The sequence below is a fragment of the Simochromis diagramma genome, unplaced genomic scaffold (genome assembly GCF_900408965.1).
Source record: "Simochromis diagramma unplaced genomic scaffold, fSimDia1.1 OVJJ01000717.1, whole genome shotgun sequence".
NCBI classification, from domain to species: Eukaryota; Metazoa; Chordata; class Actinopteri; order Cichliformes; family Cichlidae; genus Simochromis; species Simochromis diagramma.
In genome coordinates this window covers 450,060-472,274 of record NW_024387503.1, presented here as the reverse complement: position 1 = coordinate 472,274, position 22,215 = coordinate 450,060, and the positions used below count along the sequence as shown (strand labels likewise).

The 22,215-nt window shown below is 42.8% G+C and overlaps 1 protein-coding gene across 16 annotated transcripts in view; it reads left to right on the top strand.

The window, feature by feature from the left end:
- The window catches only part of svila (supervillin a), a 78,517-nt gene extending 59,878 nt beyond the window's left edge, over nucleotides 1-18,639 (top strand). For 10 of the 16 annotated variants that reach the window (XM_040018767.1, XM_040018756.1, XM_040018757.1 and 7 more), the window contains 24 exons: nucleotides 810-881; nucleotides 1,418-1,474; nucleotides 2,783-2,948; nucleotides 3,455-3,538; nucleotides 4,168-4,254; nucleotides 4,788-4,965; nucleotides 5,060-5,232; nucleotides 6,017-6,172; nucleotides 7,159-7,295; nucleotides 7,926-8,070; nucleotides 8,150-8,295; nucleotides 8,460-8,635; nucleotides 8,894-9,047; nucleotides 9,161-9,440; nucleotides 11,366-11,520; nucleotides 11,662-11,767; nucleotides 11,871-12,078; nucleotides 12,158-12,291; nucleotides 14,048-14,203; nucleotides 15,693-15,836; nucleotides 16,002-16,123; nucleotides 16,236-16,391; nucleotides 17,511-17,531; nucleotides 17,860-18,639. In XM_040018767.1, coding sequence (XP_039874701.1) covers nucleotides 810-881; nucleotides 1,418-1,474; nucleotides 2,783-2,948; nucleotides 3,455-3,538; nucleotides 4,168-4,254; nucleotides 4,788-4,965; nucleotides 5,060-5,232; nucleotides 6,017-6,172; nucleotides 7,159-7,295; nucleotides 7,926-8,070; nucleotides 8,150-8,295; nucleotides 8,460-8,635; nucleotides 8,894-9,047; nucleotides 9,161-9,440; nucleotides 11,366-11,520; nucleotides 11,662-11,767; nucleotides 11,871-12,078; nucleotides 12,158-12,291; nucleotides 14,048-14,203; nucleotides 15,693-15,836; nucleotides 16,002-16,123; nucleotides 16,236-16,391; nucleotides 17,511-17,531; nucleotides 17,860-17,946 — 3,300 coding nt within the window. In that variant the 3' untranslated portion in view covers nucleotides 17,947-18,639. The remainder of the gene's footprint in view (nucleotides 1-809; nucleotides 882-1,417; nucleotides 1,475-2,782; nucleotides 2,949-3,454; nucleotides 3,539-4,167; nucleotides 4,255-4,787; nucleotides 4,966-5,059; nucleotides 5,233-6,016; nucleotides 6,173-7,158; nucleotides 7,296-7,925; nucleotides 8,071-8,149; nucleotides 8,296-8,459; nucleotides 8,636-8,893; nucleotides 9,048-9,160; nucleotides 9,441-11,365; nucleotides 11,521-11,661; nucleotides 11,768-11,870; nucleotides 12,079-12,157; nucleotides 12,292-14,047; nucleotides 14,204-15,692; nucleotides 15,837-16,001; nucleotides 16,124-16,235; nucleotides 16,392-17,510; nucleotides 17,532-17,859) is intronic. The other 6 variants (XM_040018763.1, XM_040018759.1, XM_040018755.1 and 3 more) reach the window with 3 other exon arrangements.
- The last annotated feature ends 3,576 nt before the right edge of the window (nucleotides 18,640-22,215 follow it).

Sequence of the window (22,215 nt, the reverse complement as noted above, 5' to 3'; positions counted from 1 at the left end):
CAGTTTATGGTACATCAGTGGAAAAAGTAAACAAAATGTCCATGAGAACCATATTGTGAATCTTTTTTTAAACCTTCACTGTGAAGTTAACCAGCTAAGCGAGCATGATTGTGCACATACAGAGTAGAGCAGGCAGCTGTACGTCTTGGGGAAACACTACTGAGGCAACAGCGTTTTGGTAATTAATGAGAACCATTCAACCAAATGAGATCAGATTGTCTTATACACAATGCTCACCCACAACACTTGAACCAGACTGAATGAATGGTAGTGGTAGATAACATACCTGACAGGTTTGAGTCTAAATAACTGCTATTGCATTTTGTTGTAATGTTACAGCAAAACAAGGTTTCTGCAAAGTAACTGAACTGCACTTTAAATTAGATTATCTCTTTTTTTATTGTTACACTCCCCTGAATATGACACAGGCTAGAATACCCTGACCTTTACTTACTAATGCAAGTCAAGCTCCTCATCAGCCCCTCCCTTGTTGGTCATCTGGAATGAAGACTTTCTGTTGCAAGTTTGGAGCCTCTAACCCCAAACTGAGATCATCCCAATGCCTCGTCTGTGACACAACTTGTTATTTCCTGAAACCCGTTGAAAAATCTCCAGAGCTGCAGAGTTCATTGTACAGTTGTTTTTGCAAAGAGTCTCACACTACATGTAACTAGAAAACTGATACATTAAAGCCTTGTTTCGCATGATGCCAGTGTTTATAAATCCCAGCGACACCCCTGCAGCTGCTATACTCCTGATCATCCCCTTCATGTGTATGTGTACATTTCCTATTTCTGTGGCTTCCATAGGAGCCAGTGTTTGCTGCTACTTTCTCTACTCCTCCTGAGCCTCCTTACAATGCAACCGAATCAGCCAGCCAGGTAGGACGTGTCAACAGGTCTTGCTGCCTTGCATTGCTTGTTGTACTTGCTCACACACCTGCTTCACTAAACTCACACATTACAAACCCTACTCTACAACTTTGCTCCTTAGCCACATCACTGTGGTTAATATGCATTATTAATGTGTTCCTTCTCAGGTTCAGAAATATTTGGACAGTGGTGGAATTTCTTTAATTTTTGCCTCTGTACACCACCATTTACATTTGAGTTTCTGAAAAACTGAGACTGTATAAAAATGTCCTTAATGGTTAATTAATGAACTGGTAATTGGTGAATTAGAGCTGAAGTCTGCACTTTTTTTGATTTAAAATCCACTGCGGTGTATGGGAGGCAAATCCATTCAGGCACTAGCACACTGATATTGATATAAGTCACACATCGTTATCAGCACAGGGCCAGCATGGCAGCCCCTGCAGCTTCTCGTGCTTGTGCAGAGCTTGGATCTTTTCTTCCGTCTTTTCATCCATAATCCTCATCTTTTCTTACCTTCCTCATCCATCCCTCTGGTTGTGAAGGCCATCAGATCTCGCAGACCCATGCAGGTGGATGAAAAACACCCCTGGAGACGAAAGGTGACCCTTTCGAAGCTATACACAGCTTTCTGGGCAATTCCTCCCCCTCCCACTCACTGCTGGCAGCCTCCACACAAACACACCAATCAAAGCTCCAGTCACGATCGGCACCATGAGTTGCAGTCTGCTATATTCAATAGACTTCTTCCATTTTACTGTCACGAGTTACTTTAAACACCCACACAGTCATGTGTCATTTCTTAATATTGTTCAAATAGAGGTGAATGACTTTAGCGCTGTGTGAGGCAAAGATTTTCTCATTTTCTCTGTGTGTACTCTTTCTGTATTTGGGCACTTTGTTGTTTATGAATGTGGGAAACATTTAAACACACAGACTGCAAAAGATGCAGTACTGTGTCCATTTTGATGGGTAGATTTTAGTGATGAGTGCAGTTTGAACAGTGTCAAACTCAAAGGCCACACTCAAAAATGAGAATCACATCTGGCATTTCCCCAAAATGTTGTTGATTTTTGTCCAGTTAAAACCCACATCCAGGCATCTTAATGGACGTGCCATTTAGCCCAACAACCTCGCTTCCTCACCTCACAGCCCTGCTGACCACAGCGTTAATCAAAAGCCTGAATATTACAGCTACTAGGAGACTGGAGGTGTTTATGAAATCATTGTCTTTACATTACAGCTTTAACAGAGCAAGTTAGCTGCACTGTACAGCCGAATCTTCTGGCATCAAGTTTCTGTGCATAAATGCCTGAAAGCTGTGAATAAACTGCAGCTTCTCTGCAGTTTTTGTCCTTCTTCATTGCCATTTGGATCCAACACGTATTTTGCGTTACAGTTCAGCAGCTTTCTGCAGCGCCTCTACGACTCCAAACCTCTGCTGGCGTGCAGAATAGAAAACTGAGTTTATATCTCAGCAAATGGATCCGTGGGTCGATGCCGAGAAGCATTCGGTCTCCCACGTCTCTGGAGACTTTCTGACCTTGTTATCAACAGTCTGTTTACTTCCATGAAAGTACAGGAAACGCTGTTTAATTTGGCGTGTGACTCCAAATGTGGTGCTTAATGATCATTGTGCAGCTTCAGCTAAGCAGGGTAAAATTTATAAATAGTCTTAAAAGATTTTGTGGCCACATGACAATTTGTAAAGGGCCATATTTGTCCTGTGGGCTTTGAGTTTGTATAGCAAGCACTTTTATGAAGGACATTTAAATAAATGCAGGGATGTGATGGGTTACCCATTCACAAAATGCTCCCTGGAATGCATCACACATTACAAATGATGCAGTAAGGCACCTGAGAAGTGTTCTCTTACACTTGACACTGACTTGTCCTCCCTCTTTTCTCAGAGGTTAGCAGAGGCAGAGATGGAGTCTCAGAGCATCGAGGCTCACATGTCCATTGAGGAGAGGAAGCAGCTGATCGTGGCCCGAGAGGAATCCTGGAAGTCCAAAGGCCACGGAGCTGCCAATGACTCGACCCAGTTCACTGTGGCTGCACGCATGGTGAAGAAAGGTCAGAGGGCAAAAACGCTCACTTTCCACTGGCATACCTGTGCTCGTTATGCACTGCTGCAGAGCAATAAAGAGTTAACGTCAGCCTCAGCTCTGTGTCCTGAATGCTTAAAAAAAAGCTTGCTCCACAGCTAGCAGCTTGGGGAGAATGACTCTCGTTTTCCCTCCATCAGGCCAGAGTAGCTGCTCCAAGGCCTTCGCTGAAGCAGAAATGATTTAATGGTTGGAGCTTTCCGCATTAGCTGTGCACTTACCCTGACGTGGCAAACGATGGACAGTTTCATTAACTATTCCTGCTTATTATTCCAGAGCTCTGTAACATACAACACATGCAAAGACACCCACACCTGTTGCTTTCTGTGTGAACCTACAAACTGATAGTACTGCATCTGCCTGTGAAACTATGAAAACAAATGAATTTGTGTTTTTACTAAAATCATAAACAGCCCTTCCCCTTCAGATTGTACCAGAGTCATCACATGTATATGTACGTCTCTGTTGCTGCAGGTCTGGCCTCCCCTGCTGCTCTTCAGAATCCTGTGCCGTCCAAACCCAAGAATGGCAACATTGCCATCTCTAAACCACAGGATGGTCAGTTGCACTTCATTTCTGTGTTTCCCTGTTAGAGCATGTCACCCTGCTTTCATGTTAACAGATGGTTTCAGGAGGGTTTTTCAGGACTTTAAGGGTTCAGCCATTGCTTAAATCCGATTTAAATTAATGACGCGACTTTGTTACCTCGTTAGCCTCTGAGCTCATGTTGCGTAGGTGCTAAATGTATACTTTTGTGTTATTCTGTTTTTGCTTTTCTTTCCAAAGACATGGAACAGATGTCTGATACTGAAGGTTTACTCTTTTTGTCTTTTTTGCCATTTATCACGCCGCTCATCCAAACCACCAATATCACCAACACTAATGTGACTCGTGTTGCTGTGAGACTTCTATTGGCTTGTAAAGCCTAATAGAACGTAGCCCAGGGGAAGGCAATCACCTGGACTACTGTGCATGAGTCTGAGGTGCTGAAGAGTTCACATTCGGAGGCCTTGGAAGTGCTTGTGACCATGTTTAGATTCACGGCATTGTGACTTTAACATTATACTCATTATTCAGTCAACAGAAGCAACATTAGTCGTGACATGTATGAGCAGAACCTCATGTCGCTTTCCTTTTCACCTAAAATCAAACACTTTGTTGGCTCTGTCGTGTGTGTGCGTGTGCAGAAATCAAGGCCATGCCAGATCTGAACCTGGAGTCAGACATGAAGCTGGATAAATTGGAGTCATTCCTGGGCAAGCTCAACAATAAAAGTGAGTCCTTCACAGACACATGAGTATTAATGGTGCCTGCTTACATGTAGGTATGGAAGCTGATAGCTGCAGAAACTATCTTTTCTTGATGTCATTAGACGATACAAGTGATATCAAACTATTTTCTACAAAAGCAACATTTGACATGGAGCTGCTGCAAAACTGTTCTTTTTAAACATTGAAGAACCAGGTAAACTTTGATCTTTTCACTCGGACGTTTCTGAGTGGGCTTGTGTGACAATCTGATCCATATTCATCCCGTGCAGGTCAGCATGCAACCTGTAATAGAAGACAGTAGGCCACAGCTAAACCATGTACTGCGGACTGTGTCCATAGCATCATGTTAGACACCTAAGATAAATGAAAGTCAATTTGTGTAATTATGTGTTAGATAAAGCCCTCACACAGAATGGTTGGTTGTTATTAGTGGGGCTTGTTAAAACACCAGTTAAAAGTCACAAAGAAAGTGAATAATTTCCATTTTCTGTATTTTTGTGGTTTTTAAAGAGTCTCCTCTTTCTGTCTGTCCTCAGTGTCTGGACTGCCAGAAGCAACCATCACAGTGACGGAAAAGAAGGTAAAGGAAGTGATGACCCTCGAAGACGAAACTTTTTCCAAGTTCTACCGCCAAGTGGAGGAACTTCCTTCCGTCACCAACAAGTTGGAGATGGATGACGACTTTGATGCCATCTTCGGTCCCCAGGTGCCAAAGTAAGCTCTCGATGCCTGATGTGGTTTTGACTCATCACTGAGGGTGAGCCTTGTTCCTGTTAACTGTGACCCTTTACCGCTGACCTCTCTGCAGGCTGACCTCAGAGATGGTACAGCACAAGCGGGCGGTGCGCCCAGCACGTAACGTCCAGTCATCCAGGAACCCTCTAAAGATGCTGGCTGCCAGGGAGGACATCAGACACGAGTACACGGAGCAGAGGCTCAACATCGGCCTGCTGGAGAGCAAAAGGATGAAGGCTGAGAAGAGTGAGTGAGGATGGATGAGGAGCAGCTGTTTAAAATAATATACAGTCTCCTTGACGATGCTCTATTTGTCCAAGCACCAACAGGTTGTTGTAATTTATCATTCCTGCGGTTGTTGCCAGGCGCATTGGACACTGCCGTTCCTACTTTACCCTGCATGTCAAACTGTGCCGTGTTGTGGGAGGCTGGTGAAATTGACAGATGCACAAAGAGGCCAAAAATCTCTTCTCTCTTCTTCCCTGTGATGTGTGCATTCATGTTATCAGCAAATGCAAATATCTTGCCCCTTATATTGACAGAGAGATGTATTGACCAATTGAGTCAGTGTTTCTATGGAAAAAGAGGGCAATATAGCATCAGTCTCATATAGAAAGGCTCACTTGTATCATGCACTCTAAAAGCTTCTCCACTTGCTTTGAATGAACCCACGCACACTGCTTTGGGATGTGAGCAGACCTGCATGCGTGTCCCTTTCCTGTTATTGTGCTGAGCAGTCCTCGGAAAAGTCAGCTTTGTTTACGAGCTACACGTGCACAGCAGCTTGTTTTGACTGTGAAGACAAGAACCCACACTCTTTGATGTGTAACTTCCTCCTTCACCTCCTCTCATAGCATTAAACCTTTAGTACCTGCTGTAGTGAGACGCAGTAGAGCTTTGTGGTCATGACTATGTGTACTGGGTGGATGTGTCTTTGCTGTATAAGAATGCAGAGTAATAAATTAAAATTGTTGTGTGTATTTCTTGCAGTCTAATGTCAGTTCTCTGTGCTCTGCTCTTTTTCCTGCAGTGAATAAGAACTCTGGTTTCTCTGAAGTGGCTCTCGCCGGTCTGGCCAGCAAGGAGAACTTCAGCAGTGTCAACCTGCGCAGCGTCAACATCTCAGAGCAGATGTCCAACAACAGCGCTGTGCCTTACAAGAAACTAATGCTGTTGCAGGTCAAAGGTCAGTTAAAGATACTGGAAACACTGCACTAAATGTACAGAAACACCTACCCTCACAACAGGAATACTTCTACTTTTCTTTTTATTCAGTCCACTGCACCATATTTGCATACTTTTGTTAAAAGCGAGGACAATAGTTCTTTGGTTTTTGCAGTTTTTCAGAAATTCTTTGATTAATGTGCTGTGATTCTGCAATGTTTTAATTCAGGTTCACATTTTAGGCTTAGCACTCATGCAGGTTTATTTCCATTAATCCCACATTTAAATCTAGCAGCATCTTGCTAAGATGCTAAACTCTGTGCTGCCTGCTGAATGTTATTTGGCCAAAGGAAAAATAATAAAATACAATAAAAACAGTGCAGCTAGTGTAAAGTGGAAAAAAATTCCAGGCAATAATTTGTAGTACCGAATAACAAGTTAATAAACTGTGTGTGCTCAGTATTTTTAAATTGCAGTCAGTGAGTCTGTAGCAGCTGCTACAATTAATCGTTTAAGGAACGGAAAAACAAAAACCAGTTCACACAACGCACTGGAGGATGCTTCTTCAAGGGTGTCCTTTCCAGAGGACCGGAGGATATCTAAAACTGGAGATGAGAGCATGTCTGTGCATCTCCTCCTTATGTCTGTTGGTGACAGCTGTGGTTCCAAATCATTCTCACCAGGGTGCCTCACACTGCCCCAGGCTGATCCACTCCTCTAAAGCCTGCTGTCTGTAATGCAGAGTAAATCCTCAACACTGGGGTTACTGTTTTGTTTGGAGGTTAGCTGTCCCAACCTGATGGTTGGTAGATGGTAGAAGCCAAAAGCGTCCTAAAATCATAAAACTCTAACAAATATTTGTTTTGCTGCCCTTATTTATTTGCAAAAGGAAAATTAGAAGTTAATGTAGATAACATACTTGGTGAAGTGGTGAGACTCGCAGATGCTTGCCCTGTTACTGCAAGTACAATAATGTGACGATCTGACTACCTGTCTGTGTGAAACCAGGCCGCCGGCACATCCAGACCCGACTGGTGGAGCCGCGAGCATCCTCCCTGAATAGCGGCGACTGTTTCCTGCTCATCACGCCACAACACTGCTTCATCTGGATCGGAGAGTTTGCCAATGTTATTGAGAAGAGCAAGGTGGGTTACGACTCAGAGCGCTGCAAAGCAGTGATTACAAAACGGCTTATTGTTGGTATGCTTAGATTTGAGTACAGTATACTTACTGTTTGGGAATTTAGGGCCCTCTAAGAACTGAAATCATGTGGTATAAGAGTCTCACTGCTGCATGTGGGACGGGCTTCAAGTGCAGGATGTAAACAGTGTTAGGAGGAAGCTACAGTGGCATAGCTCAGGAAGGTGTGTTCTGATGACCTTTTAGCTGAATAAACTAGTGACCTAAATCTGACACAAAGGACTGTTGTGAGCCAGTGTCCACAGCTTTCATGGGGTTGTTCTAGTTCACTTCATAAACTTTGGTACTTTATATTCTAACAGTTATTTCGTGTGTTAATACAAGATATTTTACATTGAAATAAGTGAAAAACATCTGCCAATGGAACAAGTGAAAATCCTCTAGTTTTTCTCTCGTTTCAAGATTCACCGAGTGAACAAGTTCCTATATCTTACTGGAATGTTGCTTTGTAGCGGATTTTTGTCTTATTTTAAGTGTAATGAGATAAATTTTGACTAGAAATGAGACAAATATACTTGGTAAGATGGAAGTGTTTCTACTTTTTTTTTTATGGTGTGTGTGTGTCTGTCTTTCAGGCTTCAGAGTTGGCCAATTTCATCCAGAGCAAAAGAGATTTGGGTTGTCGAGCCAACTATGTCCAAGTCATTGAAGAGGGCATTAACACAAACCATGCTGTCAAGGAGTTCTGGAAGATCCTGGGGGGGCAGTCGAGTTATCAGTGTAAGGATTCAAATGTGAAAAACTCCAAGAAACTGTTTCAATAAAATGAAATCCAATGCCTCCATGTTTGCTCTTGCAGCTGCAGGAACGCCAGATGAAGATGAGCTGTACGAGGGCGCCATTGTGGAGACCAACTGCATTTATCGCCTGATGGATGACAAACTGGTCCCAGATGATGATTTTTGGGCCAAGATGCCTCGCTGTTGTCTGCTCAATCCGAAGGAGGTGAGACAAATTAAGTTAAAACTGTTGCAAACTGTAAATCCATCTCAAATCTAAAATAAAGTTTTAAAATCATATGCCAGCATGTAAGATTTAAAATGACTTTTGGCTCCCTCTAGTGGTGATATAAATGCTCTGGAGAAAACACCACGTTCTGTTTTCTGCAGGTTCTGGTTTTTGACTTTGGCAGTGAGATGTACATTTGGCACGGGAAGGAAGTGACTTTGGCGCAGAGGAAGGTGGCTTTCCAGCTGGCGAAGCACTTGTGGAATGGCACCTTTGACTATACAAACTGTGACATCAACCCACTGGACCCAGGAGAGTGTAACACACTCATACCCAAGTATGGAAACGCATACTACAGCTTAGATGCATGGTTATGTACAGATATTGAGAATGTCAATCACAGGAAGTCTGCATACACATGGTGTTTTTGCCCTTTGTGCAGAGAGCTTTAAAGAGATGGTCATGTTTTCTCTTTTACTTTCTGGTCTAAGTAACGCCTCAGAAATTAACTGACATTGCAGGAGTGTGTTTCAGGCATCTTCATTGGTTTTAATAATAATGCATCATCTATACACTGTGTCCGCTTCACATGTAGAAAAGGCCAGGGTCGCCCTGACTGGGCAGTGTTTGGCAGACTGACTCAACACAATGAGACCACCCTGTTCAAAGAAAAGTTCCTGGACTGGAGCGACTCCAGGAAAACTCCCAGTCCTACAAAAAACAGCAGCGATCACAGTACTGATCAAAAGGTATCAGCAAACACTTTATTCTACCTACGTCCTCATTTTTTGTTTTTGTGGGAGTAACATGCTTCAGCAGATTCAGCACAATTATTTCTTTCTTCTACTTCAATCCTCACCAGGAGCAGCCCACCCGTGATCAGCCCAGTGCGTGCAATGCCTCGCTGATGCTGACCCTCCATCAGACACCCGTCTGCACCATTCTGGATGGCTTCAATGTGGGCCGGGGCTACGGCCTGGTGGAGGCAGAGGAGTGGCGCAGCTACGAGATCAGCACTCTGGCAGTGGAGGTCTGGCACATCCTGGAGTTCGACTACAGCCGCCTGCCGCGCCAGAGCATTGGCCAGTTCCACGAGGGTGACACCTATGTAGTGAAGTGGAAATACATGGTCAGCACTGCTGGTGCGTACTGAGCACATAGATTACACCTTCATGTAAACCTTGTAATTTTGCAGTAGTTGATGAACTGCATTCCTAAAGGACCACTTTAGTCAAAGCAGACTTGTTTGTGTAGATTGTGTCCAATCTACCACTTGTGCAGGGATGTGTTTAGAAGAGTCAATCATTCAAACCGGCCAGCAGATGGAGTGGTGGAGACAGTATATCAGTCATGTTTGTTATAATTTCTTCATTTGTATGCAGAGTTTGCACATAATGTTTTGCTTTTTCCACTGCTAACAGTTGTCTTATTGAGTGAGTTGTAGTATTGACTACAATACTGATACATTTATTTCCAGTTTACCTAAACCACAGAACCACAGGATCCTTGATTTTATGTCTGTTACTGCAGATCTAGGCCAATTTAACCACATAGCACATCCTCTCTGACTCACTCAGAGTACTTCCAAGAACACCAAAGTACACCTTTGGGGAGGACTGTTGGTGAAATCAGTTATGTACCACGCAGCCAAATGTCTGCAGATTCAGTGAAGCTGGCTCAGCTCCTGCCGCTGCTCTTGACTTGTGAAGCAGGATACCACAAACTCCAGTTTTATGTTACAGATTAAACAAACTAAATGCTTGTTAGAATACAAGAGGGGGAGAGTACAAGGAGGAAAGAAAGAGTTGGTTTCACCACTGCTGTGATCAGTTTTAGACAGCCACAAAAAAGCAGTGGGTATGCTGGGCCTGTCTGCTGTGTTTTAATTGAGTAGTGCTGTGTCTGGTGCCATGGTGGTACACTACTGTTTTCCCAATACTCAAATGCTGTTCTGTCAATTCTGTAATACTACTTGTATATTATTACTAATATTATCCTGTAAGCTACATCCAAAATTCCACACTAACATGGTTAGCATGTGAGAATGGTATGAGATTTAGTTTGTTTATAGGGACCTTTTTCAGAATATAAGCAGTAGCAAAGGTGATGGTCTTAATCTCTCATACAATCAGTCTGTGCTTTGTAGGTGGGTCTAACTATGGTCTATACTCAATTCCAAGATCAGAAGAATTATGTGACAGTCGGTCTGTGATATCTTCGGCTTTGATCAAATGTCTATAAATCAGTCTCACTGCTGCGCAGCCTTCTTGAAATACCTCAGAAGCATATTTGAGTGGTTATGTTGAAGCAGCATCTAAATGAACTCTAATTTAAACGTCCACCAAGACATAAAAACCAGATGTATAAAATCACCAGTCACATCTGATTAAAGGCTGCTTGGCTGCCTTTGCCTCAGAACAGGGTTTTAAGAAGCTTTGTTCTCCTGGAAGTTGTACTTCCAGCAGTATCATTGCTGTTGTGGAATTCCCCCCAGATGTCGATTCACGAGCACCAGGTCTCTGTCAAAGAGTTTTGGAAAAGGGCACAGACTAAAAAATCGATACAGAAACAGACATTTAAATTTGACTTGTTATTCTGTTACATAATCTGCTATATTCTTTGTGGTTATTGCCTAGCAACATTGAAAAGATTGAGACCACACATTACCCAAATGACCTAAAATTGGACTCTGCAGAAAACTTGCCAAGTTCGAAGCATATCAGACATTTATCGATTTATTAGAGAGCTCATTTGTTCATTGAGTCACACACCAGCTTCATGCCTGCAGATACAAAAACCTCTCATCAGCTCAGAGATGACAATCATTTCGGATCTTCATAACTTGAACAGGATTTTTTTTTTAATTCATACCGTAGATGGATCTACTAAAATTCTCAGGCGAGTTTGAATCCTGATGACTTTAACCTCAAGGTCAGAGGACCTAGGATTTTCACATTTATATCACAGGTGCATCTACTAGGACACTGAGGAGCAGCATGTATGTTCATGAATCGTGGTTTTGTGGCCGTGTGCAGACACAGACCTCAGATGAATGTCTCCCTTACAGTTGGGAAGAGACAGAACCCGGAGCAGCTGAAGACGACAGGAGCGGGGAAGGAAAAGTGCTGCTACTTCTTCTGGCAGGGCCGCAACTCCACCGTCAGCGAGAAGGGAACATCAGCACTCATGACGGTGGAGCTGGATGAAGAGCGTGGAGCACAGGTACAACAAGAGTGTCTGAAAGACCAAGTTTGCATGGAATAGAAATTTGTTTCCTGCCTTTCTTAGTCTACAGTTTCATTTTGTGGGAGTATGATTGCTTTGACATCTTTTTTTTTTTTTTTTTTTTTTTTTCTTCTATAGGTTCAAGTCCAGCAGGGAAAGGAGCCTCCATGTTTTCTGCAGTGCTTCAAGGGAGGGATGGTCATCCACTCAGGAAAGAGGGAAGAGGAGGAGGAAAATTCGCAGAGTAAGCCTACTACAGTGGACAGCTTTTAACTTCTTTGTTTTAAACACCTCCAAATAACTTGGCTATCTCGTTCACTTCCGTTCATCTGCCCTCTTTGTCTCAGATGATTGGCGTCTGTACTGTGTGCGTGGGGAGGTGGAGGTAGAGGGCCATCTGCTGGAGGTCGCCTGTCACTGCAGCAGCCTGCGCTCAAGAGTCTCCATGGTGCTGCTGAGCATCAGCCAGGCCCTCATCTACCTGTGGCATGGCTGCAAGTCTCAGGTGCACACGCGGGAGGTGGCGCGCACTGCTGCCAATAAGATCAAAGAACAGTGAGTGCAAACCTCTGTTTTCCACTTGTCAGGAGTTCAGTTGTGACCCCGTAGTCTGACACTCTCTGTTTTTTTGCAGTTGTCCTCTGGAAGCCGGCCTTCACAGCAGCAGCAAGGTCACCATCCAGGAATGTGATGAGGGAGCAGAGCCCACGGGCTTCTGGGAAGCCCTCGGGAGGCGGGACAGGAAAGCCTACGACTGCATGCTGCAAGGTGGGAACACTTGTCAAAATTCTCCTTTCCAAGTAAAAGTCCTGCATTCACAATTGTAGAGAAAGTACTTCAGTAATTTCAGGCATTTCTGAATAGTATCACTAGTAAATATGATATTCTAAGCTTAAGCTGTGGTGGTCAGTGTTCAAAGCAGGATTTTAAATCACACTTTAGCATAAAATAATGCAGAATAGCATTATAATATATAATGCTTTTTCAACTCATGACGACAGAGATTAGATTTTCAGTCTTTTAAGCCCAAAATTTGTTCCTGATTACCTCTAAGGGACCTCTAAAACATCAGTAAATAAATTATTAAAGGCAAAAATGCTGATTTTGTTTCGTCAGAAATATCCTTCTCCTGGAATTACTGAGCACATGAACTCAATATTCATCTTCACTGAACTAGTAAATATCATATCTGTTCAGAGGTTATTCCCCTGAAAGATATTTTTAGTGTTTTTAATTAACCGATGGCTTTTATTACTTAGTACGACCAAAAAAAAAAAAGAGTCGTTTCAGCAGTCAAGTGCAAATCTTGATCTGTAGCAGTTTTAATACTTAGAAAAGTATAAACGACATAATAATGTGCACAGATGATACGGATCCAGATCTGGGAAGCTTTGGGAAGAATTTAATTTGTGTAAGAGAGCAGAATTATTTTACATCAAACCTCCAAAAATGCATGTGATTCTGTAATAATAAAAACTGGAAGTCATCTTTTTTTGATGTTAAGAAAATATCACAAGCTAAACACTTAATGCAGATCCATGGACTTATTTTTTTCATCTGTGCCTGCAAGTCCAAACACTGCAGCCTCACATAATATTGTTTCTTTATTGTCCTGTTCTGATGGAGAATACGGATAATATTGTTAAATATGACATTTATTGTGGCCATGAAATCATCTTCTTGTCACATGATACCATAAAATGGTAACAAAATGGCAACGGCACTCTGACTGCTATTAAGTATCAAGATTAGATTCTTGCGCTGGTGCAGGTAGTCCTGGGCATCATGTGGTGAGAGTAAGCAGGCAGTTCCTGGAGGATAAAGGAATTGACACCATTGACTGGCCCCCACGCTCGCCTGACCTAAATCCAATAGAACATCTGTGGGATGTTATGTTGTGGTCTATCTGACGCCACCAGGTTGAACTCAGGCTGTCCAGGAGCTCAGTGAGAGCCTGGGCCAGATCTGGGAGGAGATCCCCCAGGACACCATCCATTGTCTTATTAGTCACATGCTCCAACGTTGTCAGGCATGCATACTAGCATGTAGGAGTCATACAAACTACTGAGTGCCATTTTTGAGTTGTTTTCAGGCTGTCTTTGATTTCAGCTGTATGTAGTTTGATATTGTAATTTTCGTTTCCATCAAAGGATGTGGCATCCTTTTGTTCCTAATACGTAACCTAGGTTATATCGGGATATGATCAAATCTGATGTGATTTCAAATTCCTTTTATCCATTTATTTTTTGACCAATATATTTGTTAAAAAAAAATTTCAAATGCAAAAACCATTGAATGTATCCAGCTATTTAAAAAAAACCCACACGAATTACTGTGATTTCACAGCTGTTCATATAATTCAGATTTTAGATTGTGGTAGAAAAAACATATTTAAGCTCTGTTTATTAGTACAGTATACAACAAAAACACAGCACTTAAGTAACTGTACGTATTAATTCTTTTTTAACTTTTTTTCAGCTGTAAATTTGTCATTTCGTTGTCTGTTTCTCCCTCTGACCCTCAGATCCAGGCAGATTTAATTTCACACCTCGTCTGTACCAGCTGAGCAGCAGCTCAGGAGAGTTTGCAGCTGTGGAATTTCTCTATCCCGCCAGAGATCCCAAGCAGGTCAACTCCATGCCCTTCCTACAGGAGGACCTGTATGCAGCTTCCCAACCAGGTACAGTAGACACATACGGTGTCTGCACTCATTTTGAAGCAGCTTTAATCTCTTAACACAAGTCCAGAGTTTTCTTGAAACAGGTTTTCAGGCTGAACAACAGCTTTCTACATGTATTTGTCTATTGAGGGATGTGACAATTAACTTGTGCTCAGGATTTTAAGTTTGCTGATGTCATCAGCTGCATCCAGAGTGCTACAAGTAAGGGTCGCACTTTGGACATGGTTGATAAAGTATTTTTAATATGAAAACAGCTTTAGAAATTCAGCTAAACTCAGCAGAGAAAACCAAATATTTTTAATAATTGAAAAAGAAGTAGAATCTCAAAGGGCTGTGTGATTAAGGATTAAATGTTTGTAATGTCTGCCAGAATCACTTCCCTATAACTTAAAGTTACTTCCATAACTCCAGTTCTCAGAATGAGATGCATGAGATCCCTCACTATGGGGTGCGACTCCTTGCATGGTTCAAATAAACCATTTATCTCCTTTAATTGGCTGCTGATTGGTTGGTGACCACAATAACAAACTACCATTAAGTAGCTTGCACTACTATGCAGTCGTTATTCAGGGTAAGCACTTCTTTTGTCTTTTTTGTATCTTTTTTCCTGTCGTCCTCCCCTCACCCCCAGTTGGTTACAGCAGATGGCTGTTCCCCTGTGAGCCTGATTCTGACAGAAGTTTCTTCCTGTTAAAAGGGAGTTTTTCCTTCCTACTGTTGCGAAGTGCTTGCTCAAAGGAGGTTGTCTTCTTGTTGGGGTTCTCTCTGTATTATTGCTGTTTGTTTTTGCCAGAAAAGCTTATCTCAGTAGTAGCAGTAAGGGCACAGACCTCAGCATTGCTTGAGGCTACACTTGGAGCAGAAGCGTCCCATCACTGGAGACTTTTCAAGCAAAACAAGCAGCCCTGGTGTCTTTACTCCAACGCACAGTTGAGCCCAGAGGAAAGAGGGTTCAGTCACTGCTAGCTGGAGTGATAACAAGGAGGACTGTATGTGATGCCTGGCATTTTAAACTACCTTTCATGCATCTGTCTGTAGAGAGTTAAGCTAACTAGCCTGTTTAGCCCTCGGTTGGGAGATGATCCAAAACAAGAAGAGCTGTTTGAATAATAACAGCGTAGTGGGGCACGCCATTAAAGGCTAGTTGGTGGATGGTTCTGTCCAACATGGTCATTGCAATCACCAGCCAATCAAGAGTTGCATGAGGACATAAATGCTTGTGAAGGGATACAGATTGAGGCACATCCCATAATGAGACATTGAAATGAATGCTAGGAATGACAACTTTAGTGTGTGCTGAGAGTTTTCACCAGAACCAGCAGGAAGGACTTCTGTCTAGGTTTTCAACTGTTAGGACAAATCCATCAGTCATGTCCAGCGCTGCACTGAACAAAAATGACCAGTTAACTGAACACTTTGAACAATCTGACAATGATGCATACCAGATGTGATCGTCTTTTTTTTTTTTTTCTTTTCACCTATTTATCAGCCCTGTTCCTGGTGGACAACCACCATGAGGTGTACCTGTGGCAGGGCTGGTGGCCTCAGGACAGTGAAAGCACTGGCTCGGCCCGAATCCGCTGGGACTCGGACAGGAAGTGTGCCATGGAGACTGTTCTGCAGTACTGCAGAGGTATTCCACTTTCTTCCTAATAAATATACAACCCATCCAGTAGTTGTGGACACTTTTGCTAAACCAACCCCAGGATCTTGGAACCCAGATAAATAAATGAAATCTTGGTTGTTAATGAAGGATGTTTGCTTGTTTTAAAATGCATTTCTTGCTTTTTCTCCTCAGAAAAGAATGAGAAGAAGCCTCCCAAAGCATATTTGATCCACGCTGGTCTGGAGCCACTCACCTTCACAAACATGTTCCCCAGCTGGGAGCACAGAGAGGACATCGCTGAGATCACTGAGAGGGTGCGTACTAATATCAACATATGAAGCAAATAGTGCACAAGTCAAAGACTCGCATACAGGTCCGTCTGGATATCAGCTCAAAAAAATTATGTTGTATTGTTTTGGTTTCTAGGAGGCAGAAATTTATCATCAGATTATTCTGGTGGAGGATGTGTTGGCCCAGCTCTGTAAGACCACATATCCACTGGCCGATCTCCTAGCTCGGCCGCTGCCTGAGGGAGTGGATCCCCTCCGCCTGGAGGTCTACTTGTCTGATGAGGACTTCCAGGTAAGAATGTCCAGTGTGAAGAGCCCGTGATTTATTTTAAAGGTTGCTTCATTTTAGAACTGATAAATGACTTGTCAAAAAGTCTCTAAGAAAACATTTTCCAACTAAGCTGACAACAATCTTTTTTTGTTGGTCTGTGTTGGCTTGTGAGTTAGTTGGCTTATTTCAGTCAGAAGAACAACAGCCTCGGGTCGATTTAGGTCACCACCATGAATCAAATTACTTGCTGATGTCAGCCCTCCACTTTTAAATTTGGCCAGAAGGGCTTTATTAGCTCTAGCTTCCCTCCAGCTAATGATGGTCAGCATTAATTTACCTGGTAACTTGGGCATTACGAGCTAACCGCTCTGAAGCCACATAAGTTTGTGTCCTCATAGAGTTTCTCTGGACTCTGTTGTGCCGGTCACAACATAGATTGACTACATCGACTGTAGTCTAGTTTTAGAATACTAAATGTTAGTATTCACTACTGTAAAACACTGCAAGAGAGCACAAGACAGGCACTTAGGGAAGGAGCTGCCTTTTAATTTTCCAGAAAATCTGTCATAGGAGGTGAGGAAGCACCAGGAAGGAACCTCAGTTTGTTTGTTTTTAAGTTGTTTTAAGTTCATTCATACATAGGCAACAAAAGGTAGTACAACCTCTACTGAAGTGCTGCATACAGTACATTAAGTAGTTGCTTGTTGTGGTGAACCAAGACAGGATCGCCTCCTAATTTTGCAGCTCAGTCAGCACTTCAGGGAAATTGTCTTTCAAGTCATTGGTTTGGTTTAATGACCCAGAATGTTAGCAACCTTCCCCAGAGCATGAGTACTGCTGTTGCACCTTTTGATTCTCCATCTTATCCTCTCTGTTTGTCTTTTCCTTACCTGTGACTCTCAGCTGAGGTCATGCCTCTTTGCAGCCAGCGTGTAGTTTGACTATTTTCAAACAGCTGGACAGTGTATGAGTCAAACGTTACTTCTCACTTCTGTTTGTTTTTTAAGGATTTTTCTCTTGTTTATTCCTCCTTTCATTCCTTCTGACTCTCCAACTTCTTCCATTTGTTTTTAATGGTGTCATGTCTCGCTCCTTTTGTCCCTTCATGAACTTACCTATTTCACTGATTCCACCCTCCAGGGTGTGGGGGCTTATGGGAAGGTGAGTTGTCTGATTTGGGATGTTCACTCCTTGTTCAGCATTGTCACCCATTTTCTCTCCTTTCTAACACCGTGTTTCTACTATAGCATGTTTGGTTACAGGCTGTTCACTCACAACTCACACGCGTGTGAACTGAATCCTGGAGATGTGCCTGGAGATGTGAGCACTTTGGAAACTCGAATGTGTCTTTAAAGTCACTGATGCATGAATGTGTTCAGATGTTTGTCACTCACAGTGCAGGCTACAGGACTGAGTACTTTGAGTTTGCGATCAGTGTGTGCAGCAGAGCGTCGTGTCTGTTTGATTCTGAGTGTGACTGATCCCACAGAGAGCCCTGGAGATGAGCAAAGAGGAGTTCGGCACTCTGCCCGGCTGGAAGCAGATGAACTTGAAGAAAGCCAAAGGACTTTTCTGAATGATGAAAAACTGGGCGCTGCTGATGTCATCAGAAAACTCAGACTCCAAGGGTGGGGCTGCCTGGATGTGTGGGGAAAAGATACTCCAGTGTTTTGGTTGTAGGAGAGGATTGTGAGTGGATGCATGTTTTAATGGCAGTCATGTAAATTCCCACTCTGTTAATGTATGTACTTGTGTACTTTGAGCAGGAGCACCTTACACTGTCAGCCTTGCAGCCATGTTGGTGTCGGCAGGTCTGTCAGCCTGCTGAACTCCCTCCACATGATACTCTCTGCTATGTATGTCTGTGCATTAAAAATAAATTATATTTATATTACATCCATGTAGAATGTTTTTTTTTTTTAAAAAAAAGAAAAATCTCAACAAATATTGAAACCCTAACAAAATAAAGTGTATAATAAATGTTGCAGAGGTTTGTGTCTCATGTTCCAGCTGTACAGATCACCATTTGCTGTTTACTGATCAAATGAAGCTCTTGATATGAATGACGGTGTCATTACTGTGGGACAGATACAGACCTGATTAAAGGCAAACAAAGAATGATGGTGAAATGTTTGATTTTTAATTCTTTCAGTGTATAGTGCCTTGCTTTGTGTACAGTTTATATACAGATCCTAGTCTGCATTTTGGAGACTGTTTTGTGATATAAAGATGTATTCTAGAAATAAACCTGGAAAGTTTGATATCTGAACATTCTGGGTTTTTTCATTTTTCTTTCATCGTTTTCAGCTGACCAAACAGACACACTACATACACTCCAGTTTCCTGTCAAACTCTTGTGTGTTTTTGGAGTGATCCTCAACTCACGCGGCTGATGTCGCAGTGGCCATGTCCTTCTTTGATAGTGAAAATGATTTGTCTCGCGTAAACATTAAAGTTCTGATTTATCCATTTGTCTGTGTAAGATCTGACCTACTCCCATGAGGTCCACTGACATCACAGGGAGAGCTCGTTCACTTTTGTGTGGTGATGGTGGTTTTTGGATTTAAAGCCGGGCATCGATTCATGCCTGTATCTGGGCCCAGCACGAACCAGCGGTCATGTGAGGAGTATCTGCTCTATGGAGCTTCTCACCTGCTGGGTGCAGCTTGGCTCCATGCTTACTCTGAAGCTCACAGCCTCTCTGTTTCAACAAAGAGGACCTACCTTCATGCATAAATGAGTAAACTGTGATTTTAAAAAAATAAATAAATAAAAGCATTTTAGCTGAGAAGTCAGTTTAGTTCTAACTAGTTTCCATCGTTTGATTGTTATAGTGAACTGATTTCATTACAGTGATTACCACTTATTGCTTGTTAAAAAAAGAATTAAAAAAAGATCAAATTACTATGATCTTTGGAAATTACTTTTTCACAGGACTGCGTATAGTCTGTGTCGGGTGAAGCCTGATCCAGCTGCCATAGGATGAACGATGGGGAACACACTGGACAGGTTTCCAATGTGACACAGGGCTAACACAGAGACAACCATTCACAGGTCACCTACTGATGGGATGGTCGGTGGTTCGATCCTTGGCTCCTCCAGTCTGCATGTCAAGTATCCTTGGGCAAGATACTAACCCCAAGTTGCTCTCCGATGGATCCATCGGAGTGTGAATGTAGTTAGAAAGCACTAAGTACAGAGAAAATGCTTGTGAGAATGGGTGTGATTGTGGCATGTTGTATAGAGCGCTTTGAGTACTCCGGGAGAGTAGAAAAGTGCTATATAAGAATCAGTCCATTTACCATTTACACCTATCTGCAATGTAAAAGCACCAAGTTCACTAAATACACATCTATGGGAGGAAGCCAGAGAGAACACAGACAAAACCCAGCCAGTAGGTGGATTTGAACCAAGGACCCACTTCCGCCATCATTAAATAGTAAATTTCAAAAGGAATCTCCAAAAGTTGATTCTGTTCATCTGGACGTAGCGTTTTGTGGGAGAAACGTTTTGGTGTTTGCTCTGTGTTGTAGCGTCCTGATGACACCCAGTTTGTGCTCCAGTGGATGATGAGAGTCAAACCTTAGATACTGATCCGTATGTGTAGGTTTACAGTACACGTCAGCTTTTAGATGTCCCCCATTACTGACCTCCCAGCCCATTGTTCCTTCAGTGGGCTGGTTTCAGTCATTATGCAAATGTACTGTTTAGAAGATTGGGGAAACCTGCAGTCAGCTGAGACTGAAGAAGTCACTTGGATGAGTGACGAAACGTTTCTCCCACAAAACGCTACGTCCAGATGAACAGAATCAACTTTTGGAGATTTACTTACCTGGATGATTGAGCATGCATCAAGACGTTTCAAAAGGAATATTTTCAAAGAAAAATGAATTGTTTCTGTTAAATATTGTTGTTTATTAACTGACCTCTGGTGTCATGTCTTCTTTCAGAAGAGGTCTCAAAAGTGTTATGCATACCAAGCTAAGACTCTTAAATCAGAACTCAGAGTGGTGTTGGACTGTGTGAGACCAGAGTGTCAACCCTTCTGAATCAACCAGCAGAGGGCAGTGAAATACAAGTTTCTATGAGTACAGAAACTCTTGGGTCTGCAGACTTGGATGTGCTCAAATATTATAGAAAGGAGTTAAAGAAGAGGTTCCCAAAGTTTTAAAGCCAGCATGTGACTCGTCCAGTCATTTGTCTGATCAGAGGACGGCAATTGAAGTTATTATTTCTTCTTTCAGACAGTTTTTCTGCCATTTTATATTTTTCTAACAACAGATTGAGGCGTTCCTGACGCTCTTTGGCCTCAGCTGTAGCTGAAGGTTCAGTCAGCAGTCACAGTTTGAGTTTAAATGGAAGCAAAGTGGTCTTGTACTACATCATGTAATGTGCTTGCATATAGCTCTAGTCTTACTGAGCAGTTTTTTCCTACACCTGAGTGCTTTCTATCTAACTTTCCTGCTCTGATGAACACATCAGAGAGCAGCCAAGGATCAAATCACCAACCTTCAGTTTAGCAAGTGACCTGCTCTACCTCCCGAGCCACAGCCAGCCCTAAATTAGTGTTGTCACCTTAGTTTCTGTTAATATTATTAAAGAGGGCTGAGACTGACCGAGGACGCTGATGCTAAAGATTCTGAAGGTTTAGGATTCTGAGGCAATACTTTGTTTGCAGTCTGGTGATGCTACTTTCACCTAAATAGAGCTGCTTACACAATGACAACTCGACACAGAGGTTGTCATTGTGTAAGCATAGATTATGTCATGCGCACAATGGAAGTTTATTAGAAACAGGAGGGAAAAAATTATGCATTATATCTTTTGTAACTCTTATCCAGTTCAGGGTCATTTTTTTTGGGGGGGGGGGGGGCTTATCCTGCCACAGAGGGCGACCTGGAAAGGTTCTAGCCTGTCACAGAGAGAGATGATTTAGAGTTGTCAAACGCTATGTCGTTCTACACAGGGACCAGATGGGGGACTCAAACCCAGGACCTGCTTTCTGTGGGTGGTGCAGCACTAACCGCACCACTCTCATGCCAAACTAAGTCTTTGCGTTTCTTTTCAGGCTTTTACTTTTTTCAGCTTCCAAAGACAAATTAAGAGGAAACGTTCCAAAACTACGAAGATGATAATCCTCAGCACAGCATTGTTCAGAAGAAAAAGATCAGATTTATGTCTTTAAATGAAGTCAGGGGCACGTCTGTCAGAGGCTCCCGTCACTTTTGGTCTGTATGGTCTCCATATGGCAGCTTTATGGACCCCTCTATGCCCACCTACACCGAGTCGCAGGTGAAAGCTACAATCAGCCGTCCAACCTGTCAAACATTGCTGCCTAATTTTCCAGGCTGTCCTCCAACTCTACACATAAACACACACACACATAAACACACACACACACACACACTAAGAGCTCTCAGATGTTCTCAATATCAGCTGTTGGCCTGTGTGGAGGAACAAGAGCAATTAGAGGGGAATTTCATGCAATCACAGTAGAACAATATACACAGCAGGTTTCCACCCATCCAACTGTTGCTCAAATGTGTTACTCAATGTTTTAACAGCCTGCCTAGAAACAGCAACAAGAGCGAGGAGAAGAAGAAGAAGCTGCCGCCTTCTCCGAAAAGATTGGCAAGGCTCTGCGTGCTTCTCGCTGGTTTTCATCTGCTCGCCCTCTCTTGCATGCTAAGTTGCTGGATGCTGAATCGCTGTGTTACACATGCCTGCTCTGAACTCCTCTGGCCTGCGAGGAGTTTGATGTGGCGACCCGGTGCATATCCACCCACCCGCTCCTCCACATCCCTCCCCTCTGTGTCTCCTGGAAGACAGTGGGATGCTGCTGTGC